General features: G+C 47.5%; 1 protein-coding gene across 1 annotated transcript; it reads right to left on the bottom strand.

Moving 5' to 3' along the window:
• Positions 1 to 9,121: 9,121 nt before the first annotated feature.
• Positions 9,122 to 14,362, bottom strand: LOC143363353 (uncharacterized). The gene has a single exon (XM_076803951.1). The coding sequence runs from the start codon at positions 14,360 to 14,362 to the stop codon at positions 9,122 to 9,124; it is 5,241 nt and encodes a 1,746-aa protein (XP_076660066.1).
• Positions 14,363 to 15,058: the final 696 nt, after the last annotated feature.

Raw genomic sequence — 15,058 nt, 5'->3', positions numbered from 1 at the left:
CCTATCCTATTCTCTATCCTATCCTATCCTCTATCCTATCCTATCCTCTATCATCTGCTCTATTCTATCCTATCCACTGTCCTATCCTATCCTCAATCCTCTATCCTATACTCTATCCTATCCTCTATCCTATCCTATCATCTATCCTATCCTATCCTCGATCCTATCCTATCCTCTATCCTCTCCTATCCTTTATACTAACCAAACCTCTATCCTATCCTCTATCCTATCCTATCCTCAATCCTATCCTATCCTATGCTCTTTCCTATTCTATACTCTACCCTATCCTATCCTCTATCCTATCCTATACTCTATCCTATCCTATCCTCTATCCTAACCTATCCTCTATCCTATCCTATCCTCTATCCTATCCTATCCTCTATCCTATCCTCTATCCTATCCTATCCTCTATCCTATCCTATTCTCTATCCTATCCTATCCTCTATCCTATCCTATCCTCAATCCTATGCTATCCTCTATCCTATCCTATCCTCTATCCTATATTATCCTCTATCCTATCCTATCCTCTATCCTATCCTATCCTCTATCCTATCCTCTATCCTATCCTCTATCCTATCCTCTATCCTATCCTATCATCTATCCTATCCTATCCTCTATCATATCCTATCCTCCATCGTCTCCTATCCTCTATCGTATCCAATCCCCCATCCTATCCTCTATCCTATCCTATCCTCTATCTTATCCTATCCTCTATCCTATCCTATCCTCTATCCTATCCTATCCTCTATCCTATCCTATCCTCTATCCTCTCCTATCCTTTATACTAACCAATCCTCTATCCTATCCTCTATCCTATCCTATCCTCTATCCTATCCAATCCTCTATCCTATCCTATCCTCCATCGTCTCCTATCCTCTATCCTCTAATATCCTTTATACTATCCAATCCTCTATCCTATCATATCCTCTATCCTATCCTATCCTCCATCGTCTCCAATCCTCTAACCTATCCAATCAGATATCCTATCCTCTATCCTTTCCTATTCTCAATCCTATCCTATCCTCTATCCTCTAATATCCTTTATACTATCCAATCCTCTATCCTATCATATCCTCTATCCTAACCTATCCTCTATCCTATCCTATCCTCTATCCTATCCTATCCTCTATCCTATCCTATCCTCTATCCTATCCTATCCTCTATCGTATCCTATCCTCTATCCTATCCTATCCTCTATCGTATCCTATCCTCTATCCTATCCTATCCCCTATTTTATCCTCTATCGTATCCTATCCTCTGTCCTATAATATCCTCTATCCTATCCTCTATCCTATCCTATCCTCTATCCTATCCTATTCTCTATCCTATCCTATCCTCTATCCTATCCTATCCTCTATCATCTGCTCTATTCTATCCTATCCACTGTCCTATCCTATCCTCAATCCTATCCTATCCTCTATCCTCTCCTAGCCTTTATACTAACCAATCCTCTATCCTATCCTCTATCCTATCCTATCCTCCATCCTATCCTATCCTCTATCCTATCCTATCCTCTATCCTATCCTATCCTCAATCCTATCCTATCCTCTATCCTAACCTATCCTCTATCCTATCCTATCCTCTATCCTATCCTATCCTTTATCCTATCCTTTCCTCTATCCTATCCTATCCTCTATCGTATCCTATCCTCTATCCTATCCTATCCTCTATCGTATCCTATCCTCTATCCTATCCTATCCCCTATTTTATCCTCTATCGTATCCTATCCTCTGTCCCATAATATCCTCTATCCTATCCTCTATCCTATCCTATCCTCTATCCTATCCTATTCTCTATCCTATCCTATCCTCTATCCTATCCTATCCTCTATCATCTGCTCTATTCTATCCTATCCACTGTCCTATCCTATCCTCAATCCTCTATCCTATACTCTATCCTATCCTCTATCCTATCCTATCATCTATCCTATCCTATCCTCGATCCTATCCTATCCTCTATCCTCTCCTATCCTTTATACTAACCAAACCTCTATCCTATCCTCTATCCTATCCTATCCTCAATCCTATCCTATCCTATGCTCTTTCCTATTCTATACTCTACCCTATCCTATCCTCTATCCTATCCTATACTCTATCCTATCCTATCCTCTATCCTAACCCATCCTCTATCCTATCCTATCCTCTATCCTATCCTATCCTCTATCCTATCCTCTATCCTATCCTATCCTCTATCCTATCCTATTCTCTATCCTATCCTATCCTCTATCCTATCCTATCCTCAATCCTATGCTATCCTCTATCCTATCCTATCCTCTATCCTATATTATCCTCTATCCTATCCTATCCTCTATCCTATCCTATCCTCTATCCTATCCTCTATCCTATCCTCTATCCTATCCTCTATCCTATCCTATCATCTATCCTATCCTATCCTCTATCATATCCTATCCTCCATCGTCTCCTATCCTCTATCGTATCCAATCCCCCATCCTATCCTGTGTCCTATCCTATTCTCTATCCTATCCTTTATCCTATCCTATCCTCAATCCTATCACATCCTCAATCCTATCCTATCCTATGCTCTTTCCTATTCTATACTGTATCCAATCCTATCCTCTATCCTATCCTATTCTCTACCCTATCCTAACCTCTATCCTATCTTATCTTCTATCCTATCCTGTCCTCTATTCTATCCTATCCTCTACATTATGCTATCCTCTATCCTATCCTATCCTCTATCCTATCCTCTATCCTATCCTCTGTCCTATCCTATTCTCAATCCTATCGGATCCCCATCTTATCCTCTATCCTATCTTATCCTCTATCCTACCCTATCCTCTATCCTATCTTATCTTCTATCCTCTCCTGTCCTCTATTCTATCCTATCCTCTATCCTATCCTCTATTCTACCCTCTATCCTATCCTATCCTCAATCCTACCCTATCCTATATCGTATCCTATCCTGTACCCTATCCAATCCCCCATCCTATCCTCTATCCTATCCTCTATCCTATCCTATCCTCTATCCTATCCTATCCTCTATCCTATCCTATCCTCTATCCTATCCTATCCTCTATCCTATCCTATCCTCTATCCTATCCTATTCTCTATCCTATCCTATCCTCTATCCTATCCTATCCTCTATCATCTGCTCTATTCTATCCTATCCACTTTCCTATCCTATCCTCAATCCTCTATCCTATACTCTATCCTATCCTCTATCCTATCCTATCATCTATCCTATCCTATCCTCGATCCTATCCTATCCTCTATCCTCTCCTATCCTTTATACTAACCAAACCTCTATCCTATCCTCTATCCTATCCTATCCTCAATCCTATCCTATCCTATGCTCTTTCCTATTCTATACTCTATCCTATCCTATCCTCTATCCTATCCTATACTCTATCCTATCCTATCCTCTATCCTAACCTATCCTCTATCCTATCCTATCCTCTATCCTATCCTATCCTCTATCCTATCCTATCCTCTATCCTATCCTATCCTCTATCGTATCCTATCCTCTATCCTATCCTATCCTCTATCGTATCCTATCCTCTATCCTATCCTATCCCCTATTTTATCCTCTATCGTATCCTATCCTCTGTCCTATAATATCCTCTATCCTATCCTCTATCCTATCCTATCCTCTATCCTATCCTATTCTCTATCCTATCCTATCCTCTATCCTATCCTATCCTCTATCATCTGCTCTATTCTATCCTATCCACTGTCCTATCCTATCCTCAATCCTATCCTATCCTCTATCCTCTCCTAGCCTTTATACTAACCAATCCTCTATCCTATCCTCTATCCTATCCTATCCTCCATCCTATCCTATCCTCTATCCTATCCTATCCTCTATCCTATCCTATCCTCAATCCTATCCTATCCTCTATCCTATCCAATCCTCTATCCTATCCTCTATCCTATCCTATCCTCTATCCTATCCTATCCTCTATCCTGTCCTATCCTCTATAATATCGTATCCTCTATCATATCCTATTCTCTTTCCTATTATATCATCTATCCTATCCAATCTCTATCCTATCCTATCATCTATCCTATCCTATCCTCGATCCTATCCTATCCTCTATCCTCTCCTATCCTTTATACTAACCAAACCTCTATCCTATCCTCTATCCTATCCTATCCTCAATCCTATCCTATCCTATGCTCTTTCCTATTCTATACTCTATCCTATCCTATCCTCTATCCTATCCTATACTCTATCCTATCCTATCCTCTATCCTAACCTATCCTCTATCCTATCCTATCCTCTATCCTATCCTATCCTTTATCCTATCCTTTCCTCTATCCTATCCTATCCTCTATCGTATCCTATCCTCTATCCTATCCTATCCTCTATCGTATCCTATCCTCTATCCTATCCTATCCCCTATTTTATCCTCTATCGTATCCTATCCTCTGTCCCATAATATCCTCTATCCTATCCTCTATCCTATCCTATCCTCTATCCTATCCTATTCTCTATCCTATCCTATCCTCTATCCTATCCTATCCTCTATCATCTGCTCTATTCTATCCTATCCACTGTCCTATCCTATCCTCAATCCTCTATCCTATACTCTATCCTATCCTCTATCCTATCCTATCATCTATCCTATCCTATCCTCGATCCTATCCTATCCTCTATCCTCTCCTATCCTTTATACTAACCAAACCTCTATCCTATCCTCTATCCTATCCTATCCTCAATCCTATCCTATCCTATGCTCTTTCCTATTCTATACTCTACCCTATCCTATCCTCTATCCTATCCTATACTCTATCCTATCCTATCCTCTATCCTAACCTATCCTCTATCCTATCCTATTCTCAATCCTATCGGATCCCCATCTTATCCTCTATCCTATCTTATCCTCTATCCTACCCTATCCTCTATCCTATCTTATCTTCTATCCTATCCTGTCCTCTATTCTATCCTATCCTCTATCCTATCCTCTATTCTACCCTCTATCCTATCCTATCCTCAATCCTACCCTATCCTATATCGTATCCTATCCTGTACCCTATCCAATCCCCCATCCTATCCTCTATCCTATCCTCTATCCTATCCTATCCTCTATCCTATCCTATCCTCTATCCTATCCTATCCTCTATCATCTGCTCTATTCTATCCTATCCACTGTCCTATCCTATCCTCAATCCTATCCTATCCTCTATCCTCTCCTAGCCTTTATACTAACCAATCCTCTATCCTATCCTCTATCCTATCCTATCCTCCATCCTATCCTATCCTCTATCCTATCCTATCCTCTATCCTATCCTATCCTCAATCCTATCCTATCCTCTATCCTATCCAATCCTCTATCCTATCCTCTATCCTATCCTATCCTCTATCCTATCCTATCCTCTATCCTGTCCTATCCTCTATAATATCGTATCCTCTATCATATCCTATTCTCTTTCCTATTATATCATCTATCCTATCCAATCTCTATCCTATCCTATCATCTATCCTATCCTATCCTCGATCCTATCCTATCCTCTATCCTCTCCTATCCTTTATACTAACCAACCCTCTATCCTATCCTCTATCCTATCCTATCCTCAATCCTATCCTATCCTATGCTCTTTCCTATTCTATACTCTATCCTATCCTATCCTCTATCCTATCCTATACTCTATCCTATCCTATCCTCTATCCTAACCTATCCTCTATCCTATCCTATCCTCTATCCTATCCTATCCTTTATCCTATCCTTTCCTCTATCCTATCCTATCCTCTATCGTATCCTATCCTCTATCCTATCCTATCCTCTATCGTATCCTATCCTCTATCCTATCCTATCCCCTATTTTATCCTCTATCGTATCCTATCCTCTGTCCCATAATATCCTCTATCCTATCCTCTATCCTATCCTATCCTCTATCTTATCCTATTCTCTATCCTATCCTATCCTCTATCCTATCCTATCCTCTATCATCTGCTCTATTCTATCCTATCCACTGTCCTATCCTATCCTCAATCCTCTATCCTATACTCTATCCTATCCTCTATCCTATCCTATCATCTATCCTATCCTATCCTCGATCCTATCCTATCCTCTATCCTCTCCTATCCTTTATACTAACCAAACCTCTATCCTATCCTCTATCCTATCCTATCCTCAATCCTATCCTATCCTATCCTCTTTCCTATTCTATACTCTACCCTATCCTATCCTCTATCCTATCCTATACTCTATCCTATCCTATCCTCTATCCTAACCTATCCTCTATCCTATCCTATTCTCAATCCTATCGGATCCCCATCTTATCCTCTATCCTATCTTATCCTCTATCCTACCCTATCCTCTATCCTATCTTATCTTCTATCCTATCCTGTCCTCTATTCTATCCTATCCTCTATCCTATCCTCTATTCTACCCTCTATCCTATCCTATCCTCAATCCTACCCTATCCTATATCGTATCCTATCCTGTACCCTATCCAATCCCCCATCCTATCCTCTATCCTATCCTCTATCCTATCCTATCCTCTATCCTATCCTATCCTCTATCCTATCCTATCCTCTATCCTATCCTATCCTCTATCCTATCCTATCCTCTATCCTATCCTATTCTCTATCCTATCCTATCCTCTATCCTATCCTATCCTCTATCATCTGCTCTATTCTATCCTATCCACTTTCCTATCCTATCCTCAATCCTCTATCCTATACTCTATCCTATCCTCTATCCTATCCTATCATCTATCCTATCCTATCCTCGATCCTATCCTATCCTCTATCCTCTCCTATCCTTTATACTAACCAAACCTCTATCCTATCCTCTATCCTATCCTATCCTCAATCCTATCCTATCCTATGCTCTTTCCTATTCTATACTCTATCCTATCCTATCCTCTATCCTATCCTATACTCTATCCTATCCTATCCTCTATCCTAACCTATCCTCTATCCTATCCTATCCTCTATCCTATCCTATCCTCTATCCTATCCTATCCTCTATCCTATCCTATCCTCTATCGTATCCTATCCTCTATCCTATCCTATCCTCTATCGTATCCTATCCTCTATCCTATCCTATCCCCTATTTTATCCTCTATCATATCCTATCCTCTGTCCTATAATATCCTCTATCCTATCCTCTATCCTATCCTATCCTCTATCCTATCCTATTCTCTATCCTATCCTATCCTCTATCCTATCCTATCCTCTATCATCTGCTCTATTCTATCCTATCCACTGTCCTATCCTATCCTCAATCCTCTATCCTATACTCTATCCTATCCTCTATCCTATCCTATCCTCTATCGTATCCTATTCTCTATCCTATCCTATCCTCTATCCTATCCTATCCTCTATCCTATCCTATCCTCTATCCTATCCTATCCTCAATCCTATCCTATCCTCTATCCTATCCTATTCTCTATCCTATCCTATCCTCTATCCAATCCTATCCTCTGTCCTATCCTATCCTATCCTCTATCCTATCCTATCCTATCCTCTATCCTATCCTATCCTCTATCCTATCCTACCCTCTATCCTATCCTATCCTCTATCCTATCCTATCCTCTTTCCTATAATATCCTCTATCCTATCCTATCCCCTATCCTATCCTATCCTATCCCCTATCCTATCCTATCCTCAATCCTATCCTATCCTATGCTCTATCCTATTCTATACTGTACCCAATCCTATCCTCTATCCTATCCTATTCTCTACACTATCCTAACCTCTATCCTATCCTATCCTCAACCCTATCCTATCCTCATTCCTATCCTATACTCCATTATATCCTATCCTCTATCCTATCCCATCCTCTATCCTATCCTATCCTCTATCCTATCCTCTATCCTATCCTATCCTCTATCCTATCCTATCCTCTATCCTATCCTATCCTCTATCCTATCCTACCCTCTATCCTATCCTATCCTCTATCCTATCCTATCCTCTATCCTAACCTATCCTCTATCCTATCCTATCCTCTATCCTATCCTATCCTCAACGCTATCCTATCCTCATTACTATCCTATACTCCATCATATCCTATCCGCTATCGTATCTGTTTGGCGTCGACCGAAGGTCGGAGTCGCCGGGGGGCCGGGACCACTCAGAAATGAGCGCGCGAGGAGGCAAGGAGAGACGGGAGAATTAAACCCTTGTCCTTCGGGAAAATGCACTTTATTTTTCCTTGTCACGACGCACTAGGTGCGAGGCATTCGAGAGCGCGAGAGAGAACGCGCGCACGAGAATCGCGAGCCGGCGAACGTACGGAGATCTTGCGCGTGCAAACTTCTGCCGTCGGATCGCGAAGAGGAAATCTTGAGCGGCACGAAAAGCGTGCCGCCGCGAAACGGAGATCTTCTACGCGGACGCCGGAAATCTTGTCGCGAAACAGAGTGCACGTAACGCGGCGCGGGAGATCGCGAGAATACTGCTCCCGAATGATGCGAAATCGCGAGAGTCTCAGAGCGCGAGAAATGAGAATCTCTACTTATCGAGACGAGAGCGGACAGACGAGCAAACGTGCTAGAGCGATACCTTGCGATTGATGAGCGTTCAGAACGTTAAGAGAGCGAGAAGGCATACGCAGGTGCCTTAAATAACAAAGACCGTCGAATGTGGAGCACCGTGATTGGAGCTCGCACATCGGACGATCCTTGTTTGTCTCAATTTGAAGGATTCAAGCTGTGAAATTCAGCCAATGAGAATTGAAACGGTTGCTACGCGGTGTCGAGCAACGGCGACACGCGCTCTTGCCGCGTGTTGACATACGCGACAAAAACCGTATGAAATAGCGGTCGCCGGTTAGACAATAGGCACCGAATTCCACAGCTTGAATCCTGAACATACCGCCCGCCTCGAAACACTAGTTTCGAAACGTAACGGGATCGCACGCTGATACATAGAATAGCGGGGGCGGTAGCGTTCCGACGGAACTTAAACGATAAGGGGACTGCGTGTTACAATACCCGCGACGCTAATCCCCGAGCTGCGCAAACGGCAGACCGCCCGCCGTTGGAGTCGGTAAACAGAATTCGAGATACGCAAACAATTTAAATTACAAAACGCAAGAGTAACGTGAAAACCGCCCGCCTTGCCGGAATGAAGGCGCGACGTTTGAATTTACCGCGCGAGAGCAACGGTACACGGGACGCAGACGCAGGACGACTATCGGAACACGTTTCGTCTATGCCTCGGATTTGCACGCGACGGGCAGAGGAACCAACTTGACGATTGGGCGTTTAAAACACGCAGTGGCGGTTTTTATTGTCACTACGCGGGTGTGGTCGTCGTCGCCAGGGTGCAATTGCACGATTCGGCCGAGCTCCCACTTACACGGAGGGAGAGTCGGATTGCGTAGGAGGACTAGCTGTCCTATCGATAATGAGGGGCGCGCGCGACGCCACTTACCGCGCTGTTGGAGCGTGTTGAGGTAGTCATTTTGCCACAACTTCCAGAATCGTTCGGTAGTGTGGCGGACGAGTTGCCATCGCGAAAGACGGTTTTCCGCGAGGTCGAGCAGAGAAGGTTGTGGAGGGGTCGTGAGCGCAGACCCTATTAAAAAATGACCCGGCGTAAGCGGCTCGTAGTCGTCGAGAGTATCCGAAAGAGGGGCGATGGGTCGCGAATTAAGACACGCCTCGATCGCGCAGAGGAGCGTTGTGAACTCCTCGAAAGTCAGCGTTCGATCGCCGAGAACGCGACGAAGATGATGTTTGACGCTTTTTACCCCGGCCTCCCATAATCCGCCGAAATGCGGCGCCGAGGGGGGGATGAAATGCCAAGCGACTCCATCGCTGGCGGTACGATTTTGAAAATCGGGGTCGCGAAGCGCAGCGCGGTAGGCCGAAACCAACTCCCGATTTGCTCCGACGAAGGTTGTTCCGTTGTCGGAATACATACGCTCTGGGAGACCTCGACGGGAACAGAAGCGAGTGTAAGCGTTTAAAAACGCAGAGGTGGAGTAGTCCGCGACTAGCTCCAGATGCACTGCCTTGGTGGACATGCACACGAAGAGCGCGATGTATGCTTTTCGGGATGTGATACCGCGGCCAGCGGAGGCGCGGATTTGAATAGGACCAGCGTAGTCCAAACCGCAATGCGAAAAGGGTTTTTTCGCAGGGGACACCCTCGCTGCCGGGAGATCTCCCATGAGCTGAATCGGTATCGCAGCTCGTTCTCGGACGCATCGGACACATGCGTGAATCACGGCTTTTACCTGACTCCTTCCCCGGAGAAGCCAGTATTCTTGCCGAAGAATGTGTAAGGTGAGTTGCACGCCGGCATGCAGGGCGCGAGCGTGCGCTTGCTCGATAATGAGGCGCACCAACGGGTGTGGCGACAGTAAAACGGGGTGCTTTGATTGATGCGGAAGGGGGGAATTTCGCAGACGACCTCCCACGCGAAGAAGCCCGGTCTCGTCGAGGAACGGGTGTAGCGACTCGATCGGGTCCTTTGGCGGTAGCGGTTCACCATTAGAAAGCGAGGAAATGGCTTTAGCGAACTGGCTCTCTTGGATGCGTCGCAACCAGAAGAGTTTGGCCGCGGTGCACTCGCTCGCTGAGAGGGCGCGTCCTGGATGTCGTTTGCGATTGTCGGAGCGACAGCTGCGAGAGTTTCGGACGAACCGTTGTATATAGGCCGTGACTCTTATTAATTTGGGCCAGCTCGAGAATCGAGAGTCTAAATCCCACGTGGGAGCGGGGACCACGCTGTGATGCACGACCTTTGACTCGGACGAGTCCTCCAGAGTGAAGTGTCGCGGTTGAGTTGGCCATTCCGAGAGATCGTAAGGAAGCCAGGCGGGGCCCTTCCACCAGAGGTGATAACGGAGCAGTTCGTCGGAGAGAAGTCCGCGCGACGCACAGTCAGCGGGATTGTCCGCGGTAGGAACGTGCCGCCAAATAGCGTGTGGAAGACGAGTTTGTACGTCAGCGACGCGATTAGCGACGAACGTCTTCCATTTTGACGGATGAGACTGCAACCACGCGAGTGCCACGGTAGAATCGGTCCAACAATAGCACGGAGCGTCGCGAAGGTCAAGGGCGGACGAAACGAACTTCATTAAACGTGCTAGAAGGACTGCGGCTTGCAACTCAAGGCGGGGAATGGTCACTGGAGTCAAGGGGGCGACCTTTGACTTGCCCGCGAGTAGAGAGACGGTAATAGTTCCGCTAGAGGAGATACAACGGGCGAAAACAACAGCGGCGTATGCGACTGTCGACGCATCCGCGAAGCCGTGAAGTTCAATCCGCGAGGCCTCTGAAATGCATCCGATCCATCGGGAGATCTGAAGACCGTTCAGGACTGGAAGGCGAGAATGAATAGATTTCCACTGCTCGAGAGACTGCGGCGGGATTTGGTCGTCCCAACCGATGCGGAGGCGCCACAATCCTTGTATAAAAATCTTGGCGCTGATTATCGCGGGAGTGACCCATCCCAAAGGATCGTATAGCTTCGCGATAGTCGAAAGAATGGCTCGTTTGGTGGACGGTAGCGGCTCGGCTAAACTAACCTTGAATTGAAAGGAGTCGCGAGAGGGGTTCCAACTTATCCCGAGGATTTTGACTCGATCGTCGGGAGCGAGGTTTTTGGAACATGCCAAACCGTGGTCTTCCGGATCAATATCGGCAAGAAAATCGACCGAATTGCTCGCCCACTTACGTAGCTTCATGTGACCACGTTGGAGAAGCTGGATTAATTGATCCCGGGAATGGCGAATAGCCAAAAGGTCGTTGCCGCCGAAGAGGACATCGTCGACGTAAATGTGTGAGCGAAGGACCGGTACCGCGAGCGGGAACTGGCCCCCGTCATCTTCGATGAGTTGTTGCAGAACGCGGAGAGCCAGGAATGGAGCACAGGTCATGCCATACGTGACGGTCAGCAATTGGAAAGCCTGAGTATCCTTGGAGGAAATGGGCCTCCAGAGGATTCTCTGATAATCGACATCGCGTTCGTCGACCAGAATCTGGCGGTACATTTTTGCAATGTCCGCCGTGTAGACGAAACGAAAGGTTCTCCACCGAAGAATTACGGTAGAAAGATCGAGCTGAAGCTTTGGGCCTGGGAGCAGGTGGTCATTCAGCGTGGATCCGTTCGACGTTACACTGGAGGCGTTAAAGACAACGCGAAGGTGAGTCGTGACACTGTCGGCGCGTAACACGGGATGGTGCGGAATGTAGACGCACTGAGAGGTCGAAGGCGAAATGGGAACGCGACGCATGTGTCCGAGAGCCTCATATTCTCGTAGAAACTCCTCATACTCCTCGGTCAGAGATGGTTGTAGGAGAAGTTTACGAGATATGGATTGCAGAACCTTTTCTGCGGCAGACCGAGAGTGACCGACTTCAATCGGAGGACCGGTACGGAACGGAAGACGGACTATGTATTGCCCGTCGGGGGCTCGCGATGTGTGCGTTTGGAAGTGCCGCTCGCACTGTTCTTCCTCTTGGGTGAGGGGGGAGGTCGAAGGAATTTCCTCAATCTCCCAAAATCGGCGCAGCTCGTTCGACAGAGTGTCCTGGTGGATGCAGTGATGCATCGAGATGCTGGAGCCCGAGCGAGGTTGTGGGCTCGATCCGCGTGCGACGGAGAGATCGCGCGAGTGCGACGTGATAGGGCCAGAGATGACCCAACCGAAAATGGTTTTCTGGGCAATGGGTTGCCCGCTTGACCCTTTGCGCAGACCGTCCAGGATTATACTGGGGTAAATGTCTGCGCCGAGAATGAGATGAATCGCGGCCGAGCTCGAGGGATCAGCATCGGCCCAATTCAAATCTGATAAATGCTCGAGGGATCGAATATTGTGCATGCGCTTCGGCATGTATGTCGAGAGAGACGTCAGGACGAGAGCTGTGGTCACGATCGAAGGAGACGCGGAATCGCGAGGAGCAACGTGGAGGCGCACGGCGTGGCGCACGGTGCCGGCGTGGACTCCGCCGACGGCGGATATGGATGTCGCAACGCGGGTTCGTTTTGCACGCAAGAGGTGCACCATGGCCTCGGTGACGAAGCTGGTCTCGGAACCTTGGTCAATCAGGGCTCGGACAGTGACGCAGCGGCCTGACGGGACACGGAGTTGCACCCACGCGGTGGCCAGTAGAATTCCGGAGCGCGGAGCCGCGAGGGTGGAGGCGAGGTGCGAATTGACCTCGGAGGACGGCACTGGTGGAGTAGAGGGCTCCGAATTTGGCGGAGCTGGAGGAGGCGCGTCTTCGTGCAAGAGCGAGTGGTGCCGCTTGTTGCACACGCGACACGTATTTTTGCTGTTACATTCTCGGAGGGAATGACTGTTGCTCAAACAGTTAAAACAACGTGAAAAGCGTTGAGCGAGTTCACGACGGCCGCTGGAGTTTCGTGCCAGGAAGGTGGGGCAAGCACTGAAATTATGTGATGCTCGACAAACTGGGCACGGAGTACGCGAATTCGTGGAGGGCTTGGAAGCGGTCGCAGAATGGACTCGCGAGGAACTAGACGCGAGGCGAGACGATGCGTCGGGACGCGCGGCGGGCGTGGAATTGGAAGAAATCGCGAACTCTTCCAAACCGCGAGAGCGAGAACCGATAAATGACATCAAGGTGTCGAAAGAGGGCGGAGTCACGTCGTCGCCGATTTTCAATTTCCACGCCTTCCGCGTCGGAGTGTCCAGCTTTTGGGACACCTGATGGACGAGAATGTCGTTCCACAATTCTTCTGGCTTCCGCCCGAGCCTTTTTAAAGAGTCGACAATAAAACAGACCCGATCGCAGAGAGTCTGGAGGTCTGCTGCCGATTCGCGAGAGAGCGCGGGAAGGTTCTGCAGTGACGAGAGATGCGCGGTGATTATACGCCGCGGATTATCGTACCGCGCCGAGAGCGTCTTCCACGCAATTTGGAAATTGTCCGCGGTTACCGAAAGGTTTCCGATGCAGTCGAGAGCGCGACCCGTTAACGCGGAAACCAAATAATGCAGTCGGGTTACGTCATGCAACTTAGGGTTTTGAATAATAAGCGCGGAAAATTTGTCGCGGAACGCTTCCCAATCTTCGTATTTGCCATCGAACTGCGGTACATTTATTCGGGGTAGCTGTATATCGGGAACCGACGGACACGCTTGTCCGTCGCTCGGTGAATTTGACGGACTCACGGTATCGCTGTTCAGGGCGTCCAGCTGTGTCGTCATGAACGAGAGAGAGTGGAGGTAGACTTCCTCCGTGTGGGCGAAAGAGTCCTCCTTGAAGTAGGGGTTCTTCGCTCGTTCCTCCGCCGGGATGATAGAGAGGAGTCGCGCGTACCCGTGCTCGAACTTCCTCCACAGATCTTGAAGGTGGACAATCCGGGTCCTCAAGACGGATTTGGTCCAGTTGCTCGTCCCCAGTTTTTTTAAATTTTGAAGGGAACGTCCTATCGCTTGCTGCATCAACAGCTGGGTTTCGACCGTTTCTGCCATGATCGGCGAGGTTTCACACTCCCGCACTTGCCTGCGCTTCACGATCCGGCTCGAAGGACCAAAATGTTTGGCGTCGACCGAAGGTCGGAGTCGCCGGGGGGCCGGGACCACTCAGAAATGAGCGCGCGAGGAGGCAAGGAGAGACGGGAGAATTAAACCCTTGTCCTTCGGGAAAATGCACTTTATTTTTCCTTGTCACGACGCACTAGGTGCGAGGCATTCGAGAGCGCGAGAGAGAACGCGCGCACGAGAATCGCGAGCCGGCGAACGTACGGAGATCTTGCGCGTGCAAACTTCTGCCGTCGGATCGCGAAGAGGAAATCTTGAGCGGCACGAAAAGCGTGCCGCCGCGAAACGGAGATCTTCTACGCGGACGCCGGAAATCTTGTCGCGAAACAGAGTGCACGTAACGCGGCGCGGGAGATCGCGAGAATACTGCTCCCGAATGATGCGAAATCGCGAGAGTCTCAGAGCGCGAGAAATGAGAATCTCTACTTATCGAGACGAGAGCGGACAGACGAGCAAACGTGCTAGAGCGATACCTTGCGATTGATGAGCGTTCAGAACGTTAAGAGAGCGAGAAGGCATACGCAGGTGCCTTAAATAACAAAGACCGTCGAATGTGGAGCACCGTGATTGGAGCTCGCACATCGGACGATCCTTGTTTGTCTCAATTTGAAGGATTCAAGCTGTGAA

This window comes from Halictus rubicundus, unplaced genomic scaffold (genome assembly GCF_050948215.1).
Source record: "Halictus rubicundus isolate RS-2024b unplaced genomic scaffold, iyHalRubi1_principal scaffold0037, whole genome shotgun sequence".
Taxonomy (NCBI): Eukaryota; Metazoa; Arthropoda; class Insecta; order Hymenoptera; family Halictidae; genus Halictus; species Halictus rubicundus.
This window is presented reverse-complemented; position numbering and strand designations above follow the sequence as displayed.